This window comes from Strigops habroptila, chromosome 5, assembly GCF_004027225.2.
Source record: "Strigops habroptila isolate Jane chromosome 5, bStrHab1.2.pri, whole genome shotgun sequence".
Classification (NCBI taxonomy): Eukaryota; Metazoa; Chordata; class Aves; order Psittaciformes; family Psittacidae; genus Strigops; species Strigops habroptila.
Window position 1 is genome coordinate 53,725,134 of NC_044281.2, and position 26,623 is coordinate 53,751,756.

Genomic DNA, 26,623 nt, shown 5'->3' on the forward strand with positions numbered 1-26,623 from the left:
AACATTCTGGATAACCAAACCCTACCAGAGGAGTTTTGTATGAAAGTTAATTTTCTATCTAGACAAAACATATTTTCCTTGGGACAAAAATAGGGAGGGTAACCAATAATATGGAAAAACTTCTTTACTTCATATCTGTTTCATAAAACACTGAGGGCATTATATGGAAAAAGACACTGTCTTGCACATTGTAGTAAAAAAGTTAATGTTCACAGTAAGAATTATAGCTTGACAAAGGGGTCTGTACTGTTAATTGTGAATATTTTTTCATTTAATTCAGACTATTTTCAGTGTTATTAAATGAGAACCAAATGAATACACACAATGGTTCACCACAACCAGTAAACCCTCATGCAGTGTTCCAAGCACTGAAACATGAGTATTATTTTAAAGTGGATGCAGTCAGAAACAACATTGCCTTCAGACAGAGTGGGCAAAAAAAGGTCCCTGAGGACTACATTAAGGGGATATCAAAGTAAGTAGATGGAGAGAAAGAACTGGTAGCAGGTGTGTTGTGTCTGGCATGTGTCTGAAGGAGCATAAAAAATTTATTTATGCTTATACGATGATTTTCACCAGAGGGGACTGTACAGAATAGGGGTAATAACTGTCATGTATATGAGAAGAAATTGACTAGTGGAAATGCCATCCTTGTAAAAAAGGACTGATAGGATCAGGAAGGTGGGAGACTGCAATTTTATCAGCTTTATACTGGAAACAAAATGTCAAGAGTTTTCTTAGAGCTGCTCAAAAAAAAAAAGAAGTTGTGCATCTCCAAGTTTCATATCTCCAATCAAAGCACATCAGGTAGACAGCATCGCTGTATCAAAGCTTCTGAGCTATGGTGGAGCCTCCTAAATTCCTGAAGCTTTAGTGTTGTGTTGCTGCAGAAAGTTGTTTTCTTGATGGAAATAGTCTGAGTAATTGACTGTTACAATCCCCAACTCATATTCACTTTATAAAATAGTACTGTGGAGCTGAAAATCCATTGTATTTGTGTTTACAGTAAAGTGATCCTCATGTACATAAATGCACTACCACCTGCCTGAGCAGGGGATGTGACTTATCCCGTCCATTTTGTCTGGGCTAGGTGACACTCAGTCGTAACACCCCAGAGCTGGCATTTTGTCAGGAGGTCACACTTTAGCAGTGCTTTGCATTGAGGTAAAGAACAAAGATCACCAAGGGTTAAGGAATCCATTGTTTCAAGAAAGCTTCGTGCAAGGAGTGAAGAGACTGTCCTTATGTTTGAGTTGTACCTGCATTATTGCACTAGTAGCATGCTTAGGTAGTCAGTATTATTGGTACTTCAAAGTTAAGTTTGCACATCTTTGCAGAGGATCTTAGAAAGAAATATTATGCAGAGAAGTAAACACTACATTTTTCTCCTTTAATGGAAAGAAATGGAATGAGGATTAGAACTTTTCTTTTTTTTTTTTTTTTTTAAACCTTATTACATACCTTCTGGTACACTAAGGGGATGCATTGCATGATGGTGAACTTAGTTTTTTTCCTAACAGTACCTGCTAGCTTTGTCACTTGGAGAACAATGTGTTGTTGCTCTCCCACTGAGAGATGCTTTCATGCCAACTGTTAAGTAATTAACTGGGTATGCATGATACTTACTTTAACTAAGTTCTAGTTTTCTTAGAGATTGATTTTTCTCTTTTCCCTTAATTAGGAATACATGAATAGTTCATAGAATCATAGAATAGTTTGGGTTGGAAGGGACCTTCAAAGGTCATCTAGTCCAACCCCCCTAAAATGATCAGGGACATCTTCAACTAGATCAGATTGCCTAGAACCACATCCGGCCTGGCCTTGAATGTGTCCAGGGATGGCGCATCCACCACCTCTCTGGGCAACCTGTTTCAGTGTTTCACCACCCTCATTGTAAAAACTTTTTCCTCACATCCAGCCTGAGTCTTCCCTCTTCTAGTTTAAAACTATACTTTTAGGTTAAAACAGTTACCCTTGTCCTGTCACAACAGGCCCTGCTAAAATGTATTTTCCCATCTTTCTTATAGACCCCTTCTAAGAACTGAAAGGTCGCAATAAGGTCTCCCCAGAGTGTTCTCCACGCTGAACAACCCCAACTCTCTCAGCCTTTCCTCATAGGAGAGGTGCTCCATCCCTCTGATCTTTTTTGTGGCCCTCCTCTGGACCCTCTCCAACAGGTTCATATCTGTCCTGTACTGACGACTCCAGAGCTGGACACAGCACTCTAGGTGGGATCTCACCAGAGCAGAGCAGAGGGACAGAATCACTCCCCTTGACTTGCTGGCCATGCTGCTTTGGATGCAGCCAAGATACAATTGGCATTCTGGGCTGCAAGCGCACATTGCTGGCTCATCCACCAGTACTCCCAAGTCTTTCCCCTCAGAGGTACTCTCAATCCCTTCATCACCCAGCCTGTATTGATGATACTGGGGATTGCCTCTACCCAGGTGCAGGACCCTGCACTTGGCCCCATTGAAACACACAAGGTTCTCATGGGTCCACCTCTCAAGTTGGAGTAACCAAGGGAGGAAAAGGAATAATTAGAGCTACAGACTAGAACTGAGAAATAATAAAATGAGGATGAATATCAGGAAATGCTGTTCAGTAGAGAAACTGTATGGATTAGTCTCATAGAAAGTATTTGGAGCAGCTTTAAACATACCTTGACATGCTTGTGAGGTGGGCCGATGCCAACCTTATGAAGTTTAACCAAGCCAAGTGTAAGGTCCTACACCTGGGTTGGGGCAATCTCAGGCACTGCTACAGGGTGGGCGGAGAAGAGATTCAGAGCAGCCCTGCAGAGAAGGACTTGGGGGTGCTGGTAGACAAGAAGCTTAACATGAGTTGGCAGTGTGCGCTTGCAGCCCGGAAAGCCAACCGTATCCTGGGCTGTACCAAAAGAAGCGTGACCAGCAGGTTAAAGGAGGTGATCCTGTCCCTCTACTCTGCTCTTGTGAGACCTCACTTGGAGTACTGCGTACAGTCCTGGTGTCCTCAACATAAAAAGGACATGGAGCTGTTGGAGCAAGTCCAGAGGAGGGCCACGAGGATGATAAGAGGGCTGGAGCATCTCCCGTATGAAGACAGGCTGAGAGAGTTGGGGCTGTTCAGCCTGGAGAAGAGAAGGCTTCGTGGAGACCTCATAGCAGCCTTCCAGTATCTGAAGAGGGCCTTTAAGGATGCTGGGGAGGGACTCTTCCTTAGGGACTGTAGTGGTAGGACAAGCGGTAATGGCTTCAAACTTAAACAGGGGAAGTTTAGATTAGATCTAAGGAAGAAGTTCTTTACAGTGAGGGTGGTGAAGCACTGGAATGGGCTGCCCAGGGAGGTTGTGGATGCTCCATCCCTGGCGGTGTTCAAGGCCAGGTTGGACAGAGCCTTGGGCGACATGGTTTAGTGTGAGGTGTCCCTGCCCATGGCAGGGGGGTTGGAACTAGATGATCTTAAGGTCCTTTCCAACCCTTACTATTCTATGGTTCTATGATTCTATAGAGAAAAACAATAGAACTAGATGCAGTACTCAGGAGCCCAATGCCAAAATGCCAGATTCCATCTTTGGCATCAAATACTGAAAAGACAGGTTCATCATGCCCACAGGTGCCACATCCTTCAGCAGCAGTGCCTTTAGCCAGCCTTGGAGCAGCATTTAATGGGCTCTGCAGCTAATCCCCTAGAGTCATCCTCAGCTGAAAGAAGGTTGAGTCTCTGGGCAAGGAGAGGAATTCAGAGCAAATGGACTGAGCTCACATTGACGGGCTTAGATCTAGCAAAGTCACGTTTTATTTCTTTGGTATGACCTTGTTCCTCTTGTGTTCAACAACAAAATCCACTATGTAAGGGTGTAGACCGGGCCTGTTCATAGCTATTTCACCAACTGTTTTTGTGCTGCTGTGATGTTTGGTGGTGATCACTGATTCTCACTTAAGGAAAATTTTCCAGACATATCTCACAGAACAATAACTTACTTGTTAGTGAGCTAGATACTGGAAAATCCTCTGTCTAGAGTGAATCATGTCTATCTGCTTCATATACTACCAGCCCATCTTAGTATGGGCTGCTGACCCACAAACTGTTCAATGAAAGTAATACATGAACCTGCAGAATGCCAGGTATTTGTCTTTTGGAAATTTAATTAAACCTCTCTGTCGTTGCCAGAAAGCAAAAGGAGATACCAGTTTGCTGATCTCCTGGTGCCACATATATTGTGAAGATAAATACATAAAATCTGGTTTGGGAACATTGCCACCTGATAAAACAAGTGGCATATTTGGCCAGGAAAGGCAGGCTTAAAAGGATACTTGTGTGTAACAAGTTCACAGGGTAGGCAAACTAACTAGTGCTTTTACGTAGTCACTCACTGAAAGCAACTTTCCCTGGCATATTTGTCCTAGCTGATAGTAAGGCCCTTTACATGTTAGAAACAACTCTATTCACATGTGTCCTCTGCATCTGAAGAAGCTAACGCTACATTGCCTGTCCAAGGCATTAGTGTGCAAGAGAAGGGGGGATGTTAGCCCCACTTCGTTACCATCAGAGAAGCCTGAGTTCAAACACCAGGATCAGAATAATTACTGATTGGTGTCATCTTTGGCAAAGGAAAAATTGAATCCTGCTCCCAAAAAGACTTTAATCTTCAGGCATACTCATGCAGTATTTGTGCTGTATTCTAGTACTTAATCTAGAGCTTGCAACATATTCTATTATTCCAGGGTTAAGTTTAAATTAGCAATTAGAAGTCAGAATCTGGGCAGCACTACACTGAATGCCACAATCACAACATATCTAAGATCAGTATCATTCCTTCCATTTTACATTTCAACTATTAATACTGGTTTGTTTCCCTTTGAAATAATAAGCATCAGTCTTTTAATAATTCCCCAAATAGTATCCTGTCAGTTGATGGCATGAGTGACTTGTTCTTAAAGTATCATTTTTATGACAAAGTGATCTCTAACACCATTTTTCTTTTATGAACATGTCTGACCTGGTAGGAGTTTATTAATGTTTTGATTTTATATTTTAGTTCTTCCAAGCACTTGTCAGAGCGTGGTTATCTACATTCCTCAGGTTGATATTAATGTGGGTTTTGCCTGTGAAATCCCAAAATAAATGTTAACTGTAACAGAAAAAGACAAAAGAGGGTACTCATAAATTACAGCATTATGCATTTATACATGCATGTTAGATGGTGTACGGTTAAGAAGCAGTTAATTTTAATATGAGAGAGTTCATTGCTTGAAGTTACTGGGGGCTCTTTCTTTGGAAAAATGCTTTTTAAGAAGGCTCTAGCAGACATTACAGTGGAGTTAGACATATAAAGACTGCAACTTTCTTGCACTATGAACGCTTGAGAGCAGGAACCATTTTGTTTTACTTTTGTATAGTACTCGGCACAGCAGTGCCCTTTGATAGTGTCCTTCTATGTCACACATTCTTGGATAGAAAATTGACAGAAAATTCTTGCGTGGTTACAAGAGTTGTTCTAGAAGACGACAGTGAAAGGGTTAGAAACTGGCATCCTTACTAGACTGGAGAATTGAGGTGCACAATGAAGAGAAGTCAGAAACAGCAAACTTGCCATTTTTTAAGTCAGCTTGCTCTGGGCTTTTTGAGGGTAGATTTAGTACCACGTGACTATATAGATTTCAGAGGAACCACTCAATATAGGTTCAGGCAGCAGTGGTGGCGTGGCTTAGAAAATGCCCAAAGTTTGTATTGCTTTGTGTAAGACAGCATTTTTTAGTTTCCTAAGTGTCTTGGCATCATAAAGAGTTGGTAATCTTGTTAGCAATAATGCCTTAACAACTTTCTTGTGATTGAACGTAACTCCTAAATCTTCCTGTCAGTTCTTCAAGTCTGTGTCCGTCAGTCTAAAGAGGATCTGCCATAACTCTTTTGATTTCTTTCTAATTGACTTTGAGCAAGAGATTGGTGTTTCATTAACATAACTGCTGAAAGTAGATGGATTATGCAGCCTAAAAAAGCTTCTTCAGAAAGTTTATGGCTAGAGAGATTGTCTGACCATCAGTTCTGACACAACTCCATGTTTGTCACATGCCACAAAATTTCCCTCTGTACTGCCATTTTTGTCTGAATCATCCTTCTTCCAGAAATGCATGTAGTGTAGGTTTAAATATAGAAAACAGAGACATTTACTATTATCACTAGTAATGTGTTGTAATGTCTAATTATTCTTATAAGTGTTTTGGTTTTAAATCATGAAAAACCCCACTATCTAATTCTAATTTCAATTATCTAGTTTCTTCTTCCATACACTTGTTACCTTTCTCTGCAAAGCTAAAAACTTGACAAGTCAAACTCTCACTAACTTTCTCTCCATAATGCACTTTACTCAGCCCTTGGAGGCTTGGGCTTGTTTTGTTTTGTTTTCTTTACAATACCTCTTCTTCAGTTGCTATTTGTTAGTTTATTATCTTACTTGGAAAACAGGCAGCAGAAACATATGTTGGTATCATCATCAGTGAGACGGAGGTCACCTTCCTATTGCTGTGCTTACTGGAGGATATTGGTCCTCCTTCAACCTCACAACAGTGGAGCTCATATTTGTTACTTCTCTATTCAACCTTTAAAGCTTCTGAAAACAGACCATCCCTTTGCTGCCCATGGATGCTTGTCATTTCACTATCTTAAGCCCCATTTTCTTCAAGTGAATAAGACTCAGCTTAACAAGTAAATGAGATTTTTCATGAGGACTTACCTCTTTTCTCTCTCTTTATGTCTTTTAACCTTTCCAACATTGTTTCTATGATCTGTAAGTTTATCAAAATTAATTTATGAATACCTCGACATCACTGATTAAAATCATAAATAACTTTGGTCCTAGTCTGATCACAGAGGAAATCCACCAGCAACATACCAAGTGATGATTTCCTATTGTCAGATTCTTCATGAGATTTTAATTTTGGCAGCTTGAAGTCTTCCTAAATAAATGTCATTAATTTACTGATATAGCATTAATTACAAGCAGAATAATGTGAGATAACACAAATATTTCAGTAAAGACTAAGAAAATTTACACAGATACATCTGCCAATTAAATCTGCAATCCCATGAATAATGAAAGTAAGTTTATTAAATTGTTTTCCTTAAAACCATACCACTTGCCAAGAATTGGATTTTACATCTTTTCTTCTCTGAAACTCACTTGAGTTTTTTCACTACTTTGCCTGTTGTTGTTGTAACCATAGTCAGTATTTTCCAGGTGAATCCACTTGCCATGTTTAAACATGACTGTAACACTAACACATACTCGCCCTTCCCCAGACAACTTGTGATTTATTAGAAAATTAACACTGTGGGCCAACGAGTTCCTTAACAAATTTGTTATGGCTCCTAGGCACAATTTGTCATGGCCTAATATTTATTAATATTGCCTGAAAACTCCATACTACTTCTTTATCCCATGGGATAAAAATGAGAAAGACATGAATGTCAGCCTGCATCATGGATAGGAATCAGGAGGTTGGCCAGCTAGATGCCAGTGCAGGGAATTAGACTTAGGAGCTGCTTTTTGTTGGTTTGTGTATTTGTTTTATATCTGAAGTTGACTTTCTGTAGAGTTTCATGGAAAGAATGCAGAAGCCTAGAGATATTTTAAACTGGCTTGCACTATTTTTGAGTAAGTCAGAAAATCCTTGAATAGCTTAAAATGCAAGGGAAAGGCTTTGTGTATCTAAACCAGAGCCTTCAGTAATCTGTCAGCTTCTGTGGCCGTTAAGGTCTTTTCTAGAGCTGCACCAGTTCCAATGTCTAAGTGGAAGATCCCAGTATTCATGTTTACTCCAATTCTGCATTTTGTGCCAGTGTTTTAAAGACTGTCTGTGGACTGGTTCCTAACAAAAAGTTAAAGGGATGGGGGGAAAAGTGGATAGCAGATTCTTTTAGCTGACTTGGATTTGTGAAGGGGCAGGATTCAGAATATCCAACTTCAGTAACCAGTCTGGGCTTTCTTGTAATTGTGAGAAAATAAGCTTTTTTCAGGTCATGAAGGGTTTTTTCAGAGGAAATACCAAATACTTCATTGAAAGACATTTGGCCTTCAAGCCCCGGGAATTGACTGCAGGTCTAGATCACAGAACATAGGCCTACTGGGGAGTTTCCTGTCCTTATGAAATCTCATTACATTTTGCCTGTTTGGTTGGGGGTTTTTTCTGGCTTTCTAAGAAAATGAGGTTTCTACAGACATGCACTCCCTCATTCTGCCCTTATACTACTGACTCAGCCTGGCTAATAGTTTTTGAACCATTGTCTGATTTCATGGTAAGTGCTAGCAGTCAACAGTTGCATGAAAACTAGTGGCTAAATAAAGGAGAATGACCCTACTTACCTCATTTTCCCTTCACTCCACTGAGGACAGAATACCACCATTGCACTGGGTAGTAGCAACAAGCCCAGCAATCCCCATTTACTTTCATGTGCCCTTCCAGTGTAGTTGCTGGGGAGTATGAATAAGTGGAAATAGGATACAGATTACTGCTGCAGGGGGCTGGAAGTCAGGAGAAAAAGGATGCAGCCTTTAAAAAAAAAAAAACAAAACCAGATTTCCTTTATCCTCCTCACAAAATAACTTCATTAAAATTCAATACATAGAAACATTCTTTTGGAAGGAGTAAGAGTGGCATTATTTCATGAGGACTGCGATTCCAGTGGAATAAGCAACTGGGGCTTCGATCAGACCTCTGCCATGCAACCTCATCAGGACTAGATTCTAAAAGCAAAACTAACAGAGCACTGAATGCATATGGCAAGTCAAGGATCATAATGAGAAAACCCTAGGATTTGCTTCTAGATTTTAGTATAACTGTGGGGAATGGCTTACCATTGGGGGGGCTGTTTCTGTTTGCATATATACAAAGTGTTTCTCATAAGGTGTTAACTTACATTGCATCAGTACACTGTACAGGCAACACTGGAACAGTGTGAGGTGTGAGGAATGGCCTTATGTCACATTAGTCTTTAATGAGCTGAGGAAGGGCTTTTGAGCAGGTAGAAAACTCCAGCAGAAACTAAAGTAAATGCTTTGTTCCAGTCCCTTAATGATCCGTTTATCCTTACAAGGCAGACCCCTTCCCTGCAGTAAGGTGGCCAGAGATCTTCTTCATACGTATGTGTCTTTGTTCCGTAGTTTATGTTCTTTTGCAATAGTTTTTTTAGGTTCTAATGTGTGATCTTTCCTAACCATCTTACATAGCTTTATCCAAATTCTTAGACTGAAAGTTATCTTTGGCTTGCTCTCCATTTGTCTCTTTAAACAGCAGAGACATGTGAATTTATATTTGCTAGATGCCTGCAAGAATACTTTTCTAGTGTCCCTCCTCCATTTGGAATGGAACAGCAGCTCGTGACTTTTTTGGCTCTAGCCTGTCTCATGAAGAAGAGTTGCCTCAGGGAAGGCATGAGGCTTTTCTTTTCACCCTGTGGTTGGCTGAGCACAGCACATGTGAGCGAGGGGTCAGTGCTCCTCTTCTGAGATAGTTTTCACATCATTTCTCGGGAGGAAAATAGTCATTATCTAGAGCTTCTTGATTTGTGGAGGATGAGGAGGAGGGAAAAATTCATTTTCTTCTAACCCTTGTGTATGTCTGGCAAACCAAATTTGTTGGGAACCACTGGAATGTTTTTTATAAGATTTGTCTTGAATAATAAACACCCAGTTTTACAAAGAGAAAAGGAGCGCAAGTGAATTCCCCAAGTTCTTCTGATAGACGGGTGTTCTCTTCAAGGACCTTTCAAGGTCCTTTTCAACGACCAGTGTCACCTGTGCCATCTTCACATCACAAGGGACTTATTTGATGAGGATCCTGGGATCAGGTGCTCAGGAAGGCAGAAGGCAGCCTTTAGTTACCATAGAGAGAAAGGTGGCAAATAGCAGGAGATGCTGGGAAACGTTCTTATGCCTCAGGACATGCGGAAAGTGTCTAAAAAAAATCACCTATCCAATCTTGTCATTAATTAGGAGCAACCGTGAGAAAAGTAAATGGAGGAAGGGAGTAAGATGTATTACTGTGGCTGAAATGAGCAAAGGGTGGAAGGCTTCTGGACAATCTAACAGCACTGGGTGGAAGTGCAGAGTCTGAGACTGTTTGTGGGACAGGTGAGACTTTCCAGTGACGAAGGAGAAAGCAAGCCCACACTTCACCCTCACTGTTGGTGAGGGATATTTTTGTAGGAAAAAGTCTGGAGTATTTTAATTGGGTTCTCCCTGGAGAGCAAAGTACTTGGTTGTTCCAATCGATGCAAGTGAATGTAAGGGATTAGGTTCTCCTTCCTCATCCCCCAGCTACTGGGAACGGCTTCTGTTTTGGTTCACAGAGTTTTAGTTTTTAAGAGGAAATGTATTTCCCTTGGGTCATACCAAGCTTCCCTTGGTAACTACAGAGCTTATGTCACATCCTGTTTCTGCAAACCCAATTAAGTCAAATTTTGCTGTTTTGTTTGAAAAGAAATGGATTTGTTACAGTGACAAATTTGATTGCCACTGATATGCTGAACTTTCTAATGGATGTTTTACAATAACAGGCACTTGTTTCTTTAAATATTTCAAGCAAGAAGAAAATGTCTCTGAGTGCCACTTTTAAACTTGGGCACTGTGAAGCTTGTGAAGTCTGCTTTCACAAGTAGATGCTCATGGGAGTGTTAGAGATAAGGCTGACTCAAAATATTGCAGATGGCCCCTTGAAAGAAGCCCTAGTAGTCCTACACTGCTAGCACTTTTGATAAAAAATCATCTGAGTGAGGACATCTTATCCCTGCTATAAGACAAAGAACAGCAGCAAGATTCTGCTCTGCGTCTTCTGTACCCTCATCCATTAACCACTTTAGGGCTAAGGGACAGCTTTAAGTACCCTAGGGAACAGCAATAAGATTCCATTTATCTATCAATGTGGGTTTATGTTATTTAGCATTAATAAAGTTCCAATTCTGATGATGAGTTTTTAAGGACAAAAGAAAAATTTTCTAGCAGTAAATATCACCTGTAGTAAAGGATTGATTCATTTGATGCATTCTGTTCATTAATAGTGCTAAGGTTTTTGTGAACTGCAACATAACATCTGTTTGATCTCTCCTTCCTTTGCATTAGGGACACTGTGTTCACTTACCATTGAGAAGGCTATGCCTGAAGATGCAGGCGAATACAAATGCATAGCTGAGAATGCAGCAGGAAAAGCTGAATGTGCTTGCAAAGTGCTGGTAGAAGGTAAGTACTTTGCTGGATACAGAAAAACCATTCCTTAGAACTGCCTTCTTCCCCCTTTTATTTCCCAATACCAGCCTTTACCAATCGCATACACAGAAAAGAACTCTGCCCCTTCCTTTCTGCACTTTTTATCAATACATAATTTGATGTCTATTGTAAATGAGCATGACTAGAGAGACAGTACAGAGCCAAGGGCTCTGGCTGCTTTGGAGAATAACTTATGCTCTCCTGCTACCCACTGTACAAGATTAGTAGAGCAGTAAGTTGAACCCATGAAGATATGTTTCTGATCTGTATTCATTCTTCAAGTGCATGTAAGAATTCAGTGTGTTAGCCTGGGTACCAGTCTGCCCCAGGACTACATAAGGCACAGAGCAAAAATAAACAAATTAGCAGGTCAATCAGCTTTTTATGCCATAGTCTTAGAACATGGATAATTGGCTGACTGAGGTACCCGTTTTCAGACTCACTCATGCTGATGACACTGTAGTCTTCTTGGCCTTGGGCAAATATTTTGTCATCAGGGTAAGAGCACAGACTTTCAAAACTGCCAGGGACTTTAAGTTTCTTAAGGGACCTTAAGTAACCAAATGAACTTTTTATCAGCACACCTTCTGGTGAGCTCATCCATGAATACTCTCATACTTTCCATTGGGAGTGAAAAGAACACAAAAGTAAACAACAAGCCCAATAGCATAGATCTTGGGCACTAAGCCTTCACAACTGTGTTACGGATGTAACAGGAAGTCTAGAAAAGAAAACTATTGTTTGTTTTCCTAATGTAGCATGACACAAGGTAAGAATATAAGCCTGTAAACCCATCAGAAAGGGTCAGTCTTCATGTAGCTGGAAAAGGAACTAATTATACATACAATTACTGCTCATGTAATGTTGGACACCAAAATGACCACATTCCTTACCTTGATATTGGCTGCCTCATCTGTCTTTTCCATTTCTTACTGGCATTCTGCTTTATACGGCTGAGAAGAGAAATGGCACCACAGCAAACTCCAGCTATTTAGGAGAGATGACATTTAATATCCCATGTCTGTGACTGGCAGAGGGGATGACTGTTATTTTTAAGTTAGAATTGTGATCTAAACCAACAATCAAAATTGCTCCCTTCTGCACAGTCTGATGTCAGCACCTCAGAGTCTGATTTTCAGACTCAACAAGTAACCATAAATATTCTATTCCCTTTGGTCCCATGAACTCAAATCAGATTAATGTTTGCTGTCAGCTGCCAAATTAGTTCAGGGACAAATCTTTAGAATTCGAGTGTCAGAACTCGTATCTAACACAGCCTTTGCTCTGAATTACTTAGGAATCCAGAAGATTCTGTCTTCCCCTGTTAACTTTTTAGGAAACTTAGGTGAACTTTCACCTTCTCGAACCTAGAAGTAGGTGACTATGAAATCGATCGTTACATGATATTTATAGTATCTTTTCTCTGGTAACTAAATTTCAAACAGCTATCTCATGCACAAATCCTATGAAAGCTGAATATTTGAAAGCTATAAATTAAGGGGTAATGGGTTCAAACTTAAACAGGGGAAGTTTAGGTTAGATATAAGGAAGAAGTTCTTTACAGTGAGGGTGGTGAGGCACTGGAATGGGTTGCCCAAGGAAGTTGTGAATGCTTCATCCCTGGCAGTGTTCAAGGCCAGGTTGGATGGAGTCTTGGGTGACATGGTTTAGTGCGAGGTGTCCCTGCCCATGGCAGGGGGTTGGAACTAGATGATCTTAAGGTCCTTTCCAACCCTAACTATTCTACAATTCTATGAATTGATACAGCTATTGCTGAGATCATAATTCAAATTTGGGAACTTTCTTCCAAAGATAAATGTCAGGATCAAATAATCTAACAAGTGGAGCTCATTAGGTTTTGCACTATATGACATGCTCAACCTGAGAAAACCTTACTGAAAAAAAGGTAGTACCTTCTAGTTATATGTGTCTATGTCATATAGGATACACATGGAAGAGAGCTTGTATTGTCTCTTAGCAGCCAGGGTGCCTGCAGTGCTGAGTAGCTTCTGGATACGATCTGTGCAATCTTGAGAATAATGAAATCCATTAAACTTGAGTCCTGTGATGTCCCTTGTGCCATTTTTATTTCAAATGAACCAATGCGTAATAAAATCTTCTTGGAAACACTTAAATACACAGAGGAAATGCTACTTTTCAAAATTTGTTCATCTATATATGTCACGTAGACAATGGAACAGAAGCATGACATGGCAAGAGATTCTTTTGGATGAAATAATGCTTCAAATATGACTTGGTTTCCCTTTTCCATGCACTGCCTAAAGCAGCTTTGTGCACATTTTACTTTGTTCTATTCAGTTAAAATACACCTATCACCTTAGATGGTGCCTCATCTAGTTGTTTTCTCAGGTTCTCAGTGCTGCTGTTCTCATCGAGGGCTTCTCCCTCTTTTCTCCTTCTTCCGTTTAGAATGTGACATTCTCTAGCAAGTTTGTGCACAAAATCTTTCTTAAAAGGACAACAATATCCTCTAACTTTGCAGAAAGATCCCAAACAATCTAATGTTAATAGACAGTTTTTTTGTAATTGATTTTTAAATAAGATTTGTATTTCATTATTTGTTTTGATTGCAGATGCCTCATCCACAAAGACCTCAAAGCCTACTGAGAAGAAGACTAAGAAGCCTAAGACCACACTTCCCCCTGTGCTGCCAACAGAGAGTAAGTAAAAGTGATTTTGACTGCTTCCTTTTCAGTGGAAACAAAAGAGTACTTTGGGATTCTGTGCATTCCCTTCTATTTGCAGGCATAGTATCAGAAGGTTGTGCTGTTTCTTTAACCCTTGCACATAAGTCGTGTGAAATGAGTTTTTGCCTTGTGGGGATTAGAAGTAAGTGCTGAAACTGTGAGTTCAGACCTAGCCCACTCTATTCTCAGTTTTCCATAATGGTGCAGTAAACTTATGAGACAGATTTATTTTTGGATGCCTCCCAAGGAGCATAGAAATTCTTGCGTAGTTTTCTTCAAGTCATGTTGTGTTACCTGTAGACAAGATACTGTCTTACCATTGGCAGGCAAGATATCTTGACTGAAATGTCCAGTAGCTTAATCTGTCTTTTTTAACATGACCATGCAGAGTGGTTTAGTGAATTTTACATTCCTTGTTTTAAATGCTTTACTTGCTTTTAATGCTTTCTGAAATAACAAATCAGCTATAAATTCCCATGTTTGCTACTCTGCATGCATGCTTTTGATTAACAAAAAACCCCAACCTGTAATCTGATTTTCCAGCATGGAACATTTTCACCTCCTTTCAGCAGGACCCAGTGCAGTTTTGTACTGACTGATGAGCACAGGTAATAATGACATTTCTGGAACTGTTGACTTACATAGAGCTATGCCCTGGACTACGGCTATTTCTGATTTGCTGGGTGAATAATATAACTTTCTCCCCAGCCAATCATTTTGGGGTGTGGAAGGGTCACACCAACGTGCTCCACCCCTGCACTTGAGCTACAAATGCTGTGAATAATAGCCATTAAGAACAATGATTTTGCTCTTGAACATCAATAGAAAAGCATGTTTTAAAGCCATTTAAAGCTCCACTGGATATCATTTTGAATAGTTTTTTCTATGCAGACAAATGCATACATTTTCTCTGATCCTCCCAGTAGTGTTAGCAATCCCAGGAGAAACTGCGAGTTGGGAACTAAGTCTAAACATACAGATATATGACCTGATCCACATCCTGCTAAAATCACTGCTTGCTGTTGATTTTAGTGGAAATTGGAAGCTAGAAACTCTGGCTTCAGAAATGATTGGGGAAAAAAATCAAAATAATGGTGAATGGTTTTCTTAAGGTTGCCTCATTGCATATTATATCAGTGTTTAAAATTCTTTAACTTCTCGTTAGATTTGTTTTCAAAATACCTTTAAAACCTCTTTCCTGTTTGCACTGAAAACACCAAGGTAACCAGGGCGAATGTTCAGAATCTGGGCTTTGGAATAGTTTTTTGAAAACTTTGGGAAATACATATTTAATTTTAAAAGGATTTGACTGCAGAGATTCCACAGGTGGTTTTTAACATCTCAGCCTCAGTCTCTGAGGACTGTAGGTATTCATCTCCCTGGAATGAGTGTTATATTTGTACGTTTGTCAGGGGCAAAATATAAAAAACTGATCCAGCCGACTTCACAGTTTCAATTTAAACTAAAATCCCTTTCAGAAGTAGAGATCTTTAAGTTCCTTACCTGAAAGGGAACAGGCTTAACAAGTCACAAATTTGTGCATCTTACTGTATTTCTTTCAAAAAGAAGGTTAATAAAGAATAACTATGAATTAAGGTGTCTCAGTCTAATAAGGAGATTAATTTTTAGTCTGATCTCTTCCAGTCTTTGTTGCCACATTAACTAACCAACAGTCTTAATGGCAAGTTGAGTGTGAGGAGTGATACTGAAGAAATAGATGACAAAAATTTCTATTATTCCCACTGAATAAATTCTGAATTTTGTATAGTGAATTCAGTTACAACAGAAGCTATATACTCTGTCATTTTTAGAAATACTTCTCAGAGGAAAAAAATATCCATGTTTTTCATTTTGTGTAAGAAAGTGCAAGCCAAATTTCATGGTTAGCAGCTATGTCCACCTTGTCTCCCTTCAAATAAATTATAAGTGATCCTTGGGTTTTGCCCTAGTAGAAGCCTTTGGGAAAGTAATTAACTTTTAGTTCCTGAAAGCAAAGATCAATAGATTTCTCCTTGTGAAAGAGAATGAATGTTGTCACTATGTTAATCTATAGAATTTGTCTCACTGAGAGAATAGTTGCTGACCCAGGTCATTTGACTGCTCATTTTTACATTATTTTATTACTGGAAGCTTGGGGTTTTTAAGCTGCAGAAATCCAACAGTATTCTAAACCAGACCCTGGTTTAGAATAAGCAGTTATTCTCAGAAAAACATCTATGAAGGCAGCTTTGTAGCATTCAATGACTTAATGATATCCCTGAATGGATGTGTGCAGTGTCTACATGCAGAAAGATTGCTCCCATGGTAACAAATTAGGAAAATTATGATATTTGGTTTTGCTTACAATTAATATTGTGTCACCAGAATTTAGTAATAGTTACAGCTCTGTAATGATAAATAGAATAAATAATAAAGTTTCTAAGAACAAGAAACATATCCACCTTTGAATCTGATTGAAATCAATCCTAAGGAAGCATGGAGGAAGGGCACCTCCTTTTTAAATGTTGGAATTGGTTCATTCTTCACTGACTGTATTGACTTAGGCTTTGTCACTTTTTTTTTTTGCTAGGTGGATGTGAAATGATACTGAGTTATAGTAATAAAGTGTTATGTTTCTTCTGCACAGATATAAAAAATTAGCAGAGTCAGTGGAAAATTGCAACCTTTCATTATTTAGCATACTGCATACTCCATGCTATGCCAGAACAATCAGTGGATAATACAAGGGTCTTCTAGTTTGACGTAGCCCTGCAGCAGAAGTTCTAAGCCAAAAATTCTCACCACTTGAACGTTTCTCTAGAGAGCTTCGAAAGCATCTGCTGCAAAGGAATTTGGGCACCCAATACCCATTGATATTAGAAGTTACTTCGAATTACGCTTAAAGGGAATTGCTTATTTCAATTACCAAGGCTGCCTGCAAAATCTTCAGTGCCTATTAAAGAAATCTTTCTGTTCCAACAGACTGTGGAAAAATCAAAGTGCTGCTTGAGATTTTTAAGACTAAGCAATGATCTGAAGGTTTATAAATTAATATTCTCTTTTTCAAAAAATATGTTACTACTCCACACTCTCTAATATTTTGTTCTCCTTAATGTGCCTTTAGCTGAGGACCAAAAGAGCTTATTCCTAGCTGGAGTAATTAGCCCAAGATCAGGCACTTTCCTTTGCAGATCTAGCACCCAACTTTCTTGATCCTCAGCCTCATTATTAGTTTGTATGCAACATCCCAAATACTATAATGTTTTTTTTTAACTGACATCCCAAAAATGTACGTAAAACATGAGTTTTCCAAAAGGTTTTTTTTTTTTTTCTCAAAGTTTTTTTTTCAAGATTTGCTGAGGAAAAAGGCATATTACAAGAATTAGATGCTATTTTTTAAACTTCACCACAGCTGAGCTGTGCAACATAACTTTACTATAGTAGGAAGAAACTGTATCCTCTTCATTGCTACTGAGAAAAGAATTTGCTTTAAGGCTTTAGAAAATAACCCTCCTAAATCTAAGCATTGTTTTAAAGGGTTTGGAAAGAAATGCCACTGCTTTTTGTAGGGCTAGTTCACTGCACTACTTCCAGTAAATATTAAGAAATAGCAACTATCACCTGTCATAATAAGTGGTACGAAAACCTAATAGGATATCTTGGATTCCCTCATCTGAGTAACACTAGTTAAACCCACTGTTCTCATATCCAAACCACATACATTGAAGGGATGACCCAGCACAGAGTTTGATTGCTCAAATAAAAGTTCTTCTGCTTGGTTGAAATTCAGTTGTATCAAAGAAAACAACTTCTTCCACACATCTTCAAGTAAAGGAGCCCAAAATGCATTATTAGCAGTATTTGGTAGCTTGCTGTTATAAATCTTTTATATCTGCTACTATACGAAATGTTTTATTTCATATCAAACACATTAAGTTAGTAACAATGCATTCTCTTGCTGACAGTGTTAATAAAATGTCACAACTGACACTGTCCAGACCAAATCCTCTGGAAGGGTGCTCTGTTATCTTCCCAGATCTGATTTCTCAACATTATTGGTACTTGAATGCAAGGCTGAGCAGTGGCATCTCTGAACAGTGTCATAAAAGTAAATATGTCAGACAGAACTCCTTATCATGTTATATATTCTTTTCTATGGGGGAGGAAGGGGGAAAATTCCAAGCATTTTAATTACCATGGAAAAATTGTGAGTCAGTGGCCAAGTGATTAGCATGCAGTTCTGTTATTTACTCTTAAATAAACAATCTTGTCAGCAACCACCATTTTAAGAAAATGTCATTAAAACATGAAACTTGATGCATCTAGTTTAGATAATATATAACTAAATTAGTAAACGCTTAAAGTATTTTGTTTTCCATTCTATCAGTATAATACAAAACATGGCACTGATTAATATACAATGTTTAAAAATCTTCATTTCATGTCAGATAGTTTTGTCCTCAGTATAAAACTTGCCACTCTACAGGAAGAACTCAGTTACTAAGGAAGTAATTGATCAAGTCAGAGATGTTCTTTTAATTGCGGAAATAAGAGCACTGTATAGCAGCTGTGATTTGGTGACTGTTGTTGTCCTCTTTGGTCCCTGGGATACTCTGAGGTGCTTTTGAGGGTCAATGAGGCTATTCAAACCAGTTTTCTCAGTCCCATTCATTTCCCAGAAGATCCATGCTGCTCTACAGGCTGTTGCGAGAAGAACCAAGAAATTTGCCGCACAGTGAGTTCAAGTACTTAGTGAGTTAGAACAATATGAATTACATTGGCAGGGAAGCCCCTGACCAAACTTTTTCAAGAAAAATAATAATCTCCTTTTCTAATAGAAACTGAAAATTCCTCTTTTATTATATAGAAATAAAATTGCCAAGAGCTATTTTTAAGACTTATGTATGATTTCTCTGTAACTCTGAATAATGAAAGGTGCTGACTTCATTCCCCAGGATTGGAGTCCAAGGGTAAATAAATGTAGCACAGTGCTTAACAACCAAGTTATCCTGAAGCAAAAAGGCAATGTAAGGTTTAACTCGGTGACTCTGAAGGCTGGTTGCCTCTGCACATTCAGTTACTGTACATATAAAGAGAGCAAACACTAATTTGTTGTGTAAATTACCTCTCCTTAATGCCCAGTTTAGCACTGTTTAGCTAATGCTGGGTATGCATTTTGAATCTCTGCCAAGTTACTTTACAGCTCACGCCATACTGACATTTTCTGAGTTACTGCTGGCACAGAACAGTATTTTCCATGTGTTTTTCATACAGTCCGTCCTACATATCTGTATGTTGACAGAAGAAGACAGAAATATTTATTGACTGTCTCATGCAGTGAAAAATGAACACAGGTTTTGCAACATGGCCTTGAACTGAAGAAGTGCCATGTATTATTAATTCCTATTTAAGCCATTGACTAGAAATCACAGATCGAAGGCATGTAATAGAAGTATTGACCAAAGTTTCTTCTCTATAAATTAGGGACCTAAATCCATTGGTTTAATTAATGTGCAAAAGCACATGACACCTAGCTTTTTCCACTGAAATCATTTGGAGTTCCTGAATGTCCAAATGACCTGACAGTATTTTCCTGCAAAACAGACAGGGTAACAGGCTAGTAACCTAGTTTAGATTCCTGTTCCTACACAGCCAGGTGCAGCATTTTGGCATCTAATTGTAGATATTCTCACAGGACATGAGAAACACTAAAATTAAATACATATTTAAGAAACTAGCATTGTTGTTTTGCTCCCACCAGAGCTTTTAGTGGAATTCATGTGACCTGGGTTGTTTGTAAGCTCTATTTGATACTGGATCTCCTCTGCACTGCTCAAATTTTTCTTTAATTGCAGGAATTGCTCAAGCATTGTGCTTCTAAACTGCTATGGAATTGTTTCTTCCTCCAGCTGAGCTGTTTTCAAATACTGAGTTACTTTCAGGGTACTATATTGCATTAGTGAAGCTCTGAGTGTGCTAGTATACGCTAGCTCTCTCTTGACTGGAATGCTAGAGTGAGTATTTCCTGGATTTTTATATTTATTTTGAGAAGGAGGTAGACGGATTTTTTTCAATTAGAGGACAATCTCTGCATGATTTAGAAACTAAATATGGGATGTTGCAACAAAATAACAGTTGTTTTTAATGAAAAAAAAAGCTATTAAAAACCGTTCTGAAACATGTAAACTCAAATAACTGACTTATATGGCATTTGATTTTCTAATTTCTGCATGTCATCAAATTTAAACCAGAGTTGCTTTTCTATTTTATTGTATTTAGATAATAAACAGTTATTTGGAAACAATATGGGGAATTTGCTCTTTTAGAAGCAATGAAGTGAAGCTGTTTAGCCTTTCAAACATTGCTGAAGTTTTCAGGCTACTGGTGTTAGTGCATTGTGACTGTCATTTTTCTCTGTAGCAACTAGCATAGGCTCACAAATGTATGAATATATCGGTAAGTAATGATGTGTTGTCTTTTTCTACTACAATTGTAGCCATCATCTTTCTCCTACTTCATCTTGTCTGTGCTGAGTAATGCTTGTAATAAGTTTTTGTATCAACAGCGAAGTTTGTGACAGAAGCAAGATAGAACTGAATAATTTGTTGCCTTGCCCACAAGGCCAAGTGTTTTATTTCTTCTGTACTTCAAGGTGTCAGCCACTCCATGCTTCCTAGCACAGCGGTGAGTAGTGAAGCTTTACAGACAACAGTCACCTTTGATTCAGACCCTGATATCTATCCCCAGAAGGGTCTGAAGGAGGTTACACTGTGATTCATTTACATGTGGGAGAAAGAGACCTCATAATGCCACATCCCACATTTCTAGAGCATTCAGCTGAGATGTGGAAGAAGGAGCAGAGACTTGAATCTGGGTTTTCCACCTCCTATATGAATATCCTTGTTACAAAGATCTGACACAATACAGACATGACTTCTTTTTTCAGCTTCTCTTAAAGGAAACTCGGGGGGCAGGGTGTGGGGTAGGTGGGTGGGACGGGGGGGAAAGGCAACAATTTAGTTTCTCTCAGAAGATGAAATCTTGAAAAGTTTTGCATGAGGGGAAAACAGTTTCCTATGTGACCACAGTATTAGAGTATGTCATTAGCCTTTGTCTTATCCTGAGCTAAAATGAGGCTGTTCCACAAGCAGACAGAAGCAGAGGAAAGTCTTGCTCCTTATGGTAAGGGAGTTCGGTATTTATTGTACTTGTTTACTTGTACTTGTTTACTTGTACTTATTACAGTAAATAAACAGGTGCTAAAGTCCACCACTAAAGAAGACATGTACATAATTTTTAGCATGTCCGTCAAAGAAGATGGTAGGAATTATGGACTGTTTGGCAATGCTATCTTGAGCACACGATGGTTTTTTTCACACTGTAAGAGTTTTACTTCATGCTTCATGAAAGCAAGTTGTGCAGACAGCCATTTCACGGGAGGGCTATGCCTATTTTTAGCAAAATTCCAAAAAAGGAAAGCAAAAAAGAAAGACAGAGGCTTCTGAACATATCTGCTCTCCCAAATTCACCATCAGGGCAAAGAACAGCACAACCAAATGTCCCCCAGCTATCAGCCTGTATGGGATTTTTCCCTTTTTTAGCTTTTGTGCCCCACCCAGACATAAGCTCTCTACGAGGCAAACCTGCCTATAAAGTTATGTAAATACCAGCCTTGTAATGTTTACATTAGGTTGTTTCTAGAAGGCAGATTCATTTAAAGAGGGAATATTATGTCATTTTTCTTCCAGGCTGGTTTTCAGCTTCAGCCTGTTTCAATGTAAATATCAAAAGAGAGACGAACTGCCTTTTTTTTAAAAAAAAAAAAAAAAGCAGCAGGGGCAGACTCGAACTAACATTTCCAAGAGGCTCAAATATTTTAATGAAAACAATCATTTGACCTTGTCAACTTTGGGTAATCTTATTAGATTTTTTTCACTGACTGTCTCCAGCAGCTTTTGAAACAAGAGTTGTATTTCAAAAAGATGCATGTGATGAGCTGGTATTAAGGAAGATCTAAGAACAGTGGAGCGTATGCTATTAGCCAAAGAATTTAGCTTCACAGACCTTGTCCTCATCCCCTTCCACACTGCCCCTACCTTTCATTTCTACCCAGGGCTGTTTGTGTCTGCAAAACAGGATATTCAGCCAGACCTTCCAGCAACCCTTTGCAATCTGCATGGTTTGATGAAGTCCAGTGACAGTCTCAATATACTCAGTTAAGTGAATGTAATGTCCTGCTGTGTAAAAACTAAAAATTAAACAAAAATTTTGTATTTACATCTAACAAGTAGTACCCTGGCTGAATGAGGTGATGGGTTCATCTTCTTTGCTTACTGCTATGGCGGTCTTCATTGAAGTGAAAGGCTTAACTATTTTAAGCATAGCCCTTAGTTTTATTCTAGGGCTAGGAAGGTAAATGTAATAACCTGGTGGTTCACTATACATCCTAGCCTCTATAGAAACGTTGTTCTTTAACAGTGATGAATTGAACATCACTAATTGTAGTTGTCAATGAACAAACTATGTTATTGGGGTCCCTTCTGCAATGAACTGAGAATCGCTGATAGTAGGCAGACAAAAGTGAGAGAAGTATCCAAGTATACAGATATCCATTCTGCGCATATATTGTGCAAAGGCAGAGAATGACATTGCCAGCCAGCAAGAAAAAAAAATCTTGGGATAGTAAGAGTCACAGGGAAACATGAATATTTGGAGAGTGTGATGACTCCACCAGCACCTTGCTTGTTAACTAAGGTACTGCAACAAATAGAGAATGTAGGCCAAGAGGTGATAGCTGAGTGAAAATCATGCTGGATGAAGGAATTTGCTTTTCCTCCTATTTGTATGAAGTGACATTTCTGAAAAATAGCAATAATATCTGCAACCTAAGATGGCACTTGACAAATGGTGCTTTTTCCTCATTGTTAGTGCTCTTTGTTCATATTAGGCTTAATGGAGTGCGGAAGTAATCGAATTTATGTCATTGCTTTAGCTTGTATTAAAAGCCATTATAGCCCCAAGGAGATACCCAGCAGCTATCTTGTTCTCAGTTTAGAGAAGAGCACAGAATCTGATGTCACATACAGCACGCACACACACAAAAATGTTTACGTGGTTTGAAATCATATAACTGAGTTAGTTTGCATCTAATGAGCAACTAATGGATGATTTCCATTAATAGGGATATTTAACAGCAGATGATAGGCCAAACTGCAGAGCTTCCAGCTGGCACCTGATAAGTAGTTTCATCCACGTAACTGTGATTACAGCCTGAAATAAGGGTTTCTGCTCAGGGCATAACCATACCATGACAAAGAGGAAAGCTGCTTTGAAAACACCGCTTGCTGCTTTTTCTCATACACCTTGTGCAGGAAAGAGGATCTGGAAACATATTTATAGTCACTAACTACAACTATCTAGGGTACAAGTCAGTCTGTTGGTGGCTTGAAAAGTAATGGGTCCCTTTAATGAGCAGTAGTGCTCATTGAAGGCCTTCATTTAAACAGGGTTAAGCCCACATTGAAAATGTGGCAGGACATAGCTCACGTCCTGGCGGCCCAGTTATACTAGGGTAAACACCTCACAAGTACTAATCTAAACAATTAATTCTGTTAAGCTGACAGTCATTGAAGAAAGGATTCTTTGGGAGATATCCAATTGTTCTTTTTTGAGGTGATCCTGCCCCTCTACTCTGCTCTCATGAGACCTCACTTGGAGTACTGATTGCAATTCTGGTGTCCACAACATGAAAAGGACATGGAACTGTTAGAGTAAGTCCAGAGGAGGGCCACGAGAATGATAAGGGGGCTGGAGCACCTCCCATATGAAGACAGGCTGAGAAAGTTGGGGCTGTTCAGCCTGGAGAAGAGAAGGCTGAGTGGAGACCTCATAGCAGCCTTCCAGTATCTGAAGGGGGTCTACAAGGATGCTGGGGAGGGACTCTTCATCAGTGATTGTAGTGATAGGACAAGGGGTAATGGGTTCAAACTTTAACAGGGAAAGTTCAGGTTGGATATAAGGAAGAAGTTCTTTACTGTGAGGGTGGTGAGGCACTGGAACAGGTTGCCCAAAGAAGTGGTAAATGCTCCATCCCTGGCAGTGTTCAAGGCCAGGTTGGTCAGAGCCTTAGGTGACATGGTCTAGTGTGAGGTGTCCCTGCCCATGGCAGGGGGTTGGAACTAGATGATCTTAAGGTCCTTTCCAACCTTAACTATTCTATGATTCTATGATTCTAAGATACTATGACTCAGCTGTAAGTACTGCAAGAATATCCTGCCTCTCCATTATTGTGTTTCTTGTGACTACAAAATCAATAAAGACTGAGAATATAAAAGCCAACCATACTTTGAGATACAATTACTATGAAACGGAAGTTTATAAAAAAGAAGGTGGCAAATTTTTTTTCTATATGCACTGCATAGTGAAACATTCTCCAGAATGAGCTGAATAAACACTGGTGTTCACACCTAAACCATTATGTATTTATTAAAGTGTTTGGGCTTTTAATAACCCATAAGCACATCGCTTACTATCTCCAATGACTCTAAAACTTAAAATCAATCTTCACATCTGTTTGTTGCTTGAACTATAACATTAGACTCCCATGGTGGCTTCACAACTCATGGCTCTTTATTCATGGGGCATCAGCTGATATGTTCCCTGGGTATCATGCACAGCTTGCAGTTTGCTATAGCAAAGGGGGTTAAAATAAAAGACATATTTTGTTGGCTTGGTGGATTTGGGAAGATTTTTTTGTTGCTGAGTGTCTTGCTACTTTGAAATAATTTAAGTAAGCAACCAAAAAATTCTAACCTTTTGAGACTGTTATGGCTGACATTAGGCATCTATGTGCCTAGATATTCAAGAGCACTTAGCAGATACTGCTTCTGTTGGAAGCAATAACATCTTAAAAGCCAGACTACTTCAACCAAGCTGCCTACTTGAGCATAAGACAATAACAAATGTCCTTTCACAGCAGAGGCTGTCCTCTGACAAGGATGCTCAGGATAGCAGATAAAAAGAGAGTGCTCTAAAGGAAATGAGCCCCTCCACTTCTGGAATTCAGTGGTTTGAAGGCATACAGATTGTTCCTTTAAATGGCTACCACTACACGTAACTCCTTTGAATTTCTCCTTTTGAACCTGTTTAAGTTTCTGTCTTGCAAAACATTAGTTCTCTGTGAATGTAGATTATGCATGCTATTTTTAAAAACACTTCTTTTGTTTCTTTTATGCCTACTGCCTGGTAATTTAATTGAGTGGTCCCTAGTTCTTGTTTTGTGAAAAATAGTAGCCATTTTCTACCTACCTGTCTTCTCCACTATCTTTCTACTTACCATTCACAATTTGTAGAACATTGTCTTTCCAAAATTTATGTGCCCAGATTTCAAATTCTGGGCCATACTTTTTGATGCCATGATCCTTTCTTTTGTGAAGAAAAAAGCGGGTGAGGCAGAGGAGTGATACTAGTATTTACTGCCTGCGTATCACTGTTTCTTTGCTAGCTCACAAGTGGTATAAGAAACAGTACATGGCATTAACTAGCCTGGATTTAACTGAGCTCATTCAGCATTGATTATACTGCAAATCTGTGCAGAAATTCAGTATGAGATGGATCTTGGCCTAGTGTTTTCACCTCAGTTAAACTGCTATAAGAAATGGAGTATGACAAATTATGGGAGATGGGTAGCAGAATTCTTTGGTTCTTTTAAAATCTCCAGCTTCAGCTGTGAATATTCTGAGGATTATTCAGGATAATAAAAGTGTTTTTAGAAAGTATTTTCAATTCTTGAGTTTAATATGCTGAAAGAACATATTATATTTTCATGTACCTGCAAAGCATCTCTATCGATGTAAGCTTTTCAGTTCATCTGGTACCTTCCAAAGCTCACCTTTGAATTAACTTCTTTTTTTTTTTTTTTTTAACTAGGTGAAGCAACAGTGAAGAAGAAACCAGCTCCAAAGACTCCTCCAAAAGCAGGTGATTTGTTGCATGTGTTATCCTGTAGGAAGAAATAATAAACCAATACAGTTTTAAAGAACAGACACCACATTTCTAAGTACAGCTGTTTGGCTACTACATTTGTTTGCCTAAGTGATTAAATGGTGGGTACACAAAGCTCCTTTTTCAAACCTGTTCATAAGGTTATACTGTGCTAAGAATTAAATTATGAGCGTGCAAAAAAGTTACCATCAAATAAACTATAGCAAGATCCTACCAAATGTCAGCAGTAGTGTTATAACTTATGCCCTTTTCTATATCTACAAGACACCTCAGCCTTCTGTGAAAGATATTTTTCTGCATATCACAGAATGCCACTTCTGCATGAGTCTCTACCACAGAGAAGTTGCTAGATTCTACTTTTCCTCACAACTGCCATTATGGTAAACTGTTCATGTGTTTGCACTCTCCGAGGCAAAGCTATCTGTATTTAAAGTTAACCACAATGTTCCTCTATGGGAACCTGCTTTTAGTGTCATAAAACTTTCTCGGACTTTTATAGCTGCTTTAATTGCATTGAACAGAAGAAGAAAGCATTTTTGTTTTCTCACCTAGTAGCCCTATGTTTTGGAGAGAAATGTCACATTTGTGAATGAGGTCATTCTAATATTAGGGAATACTTTTTACCAATTCTGTCAGTATGTCCTTAAATTTGCACCAATATTTTTTATCGTGCTGCTCATATTAAGCA

General features: G+C 38.9%; 1 protein-coding gene across 2 annotated transcripts in view; it reads left to right on the forward strand.

Annotated features, from left to right (window-relative positions):
* MYLK (myosin light chain kinase) overlaps nucleotides 1–26,623 on the forward strand; it is a 215,834-nt gene that overhangs the window by 140,436 nt on the left and 48,775 nt on the right. Inside the window, exons 17-20 of one of the 2 annotated variants that reach the window (XM_030487009.1) lie at nucleotides 11,102–11,218; nucleotides 13,840–13,926; nucleotides 22,046–22,147; nucleotides 25,861–25,911. In XM_030487009.1, the coding sequence (XP_030342869.1) occupies nucleotides 11,102–11,218; nucleotides 13,840–13,926; nucleotides 22,046–22,147; nucleotides 25,861–25,911 (357 nt within the window). The remainder of the gene's footprint in view (nucleotides 1–11,101; nucleotides 11,219–13,839; nucleotides 13,927–22,045; nucleotides 22,148–25,860; nucleotides 25,912–26,623) is intronic. The other variant, XM_030487010.2, reaches the window with a different exon arrangement.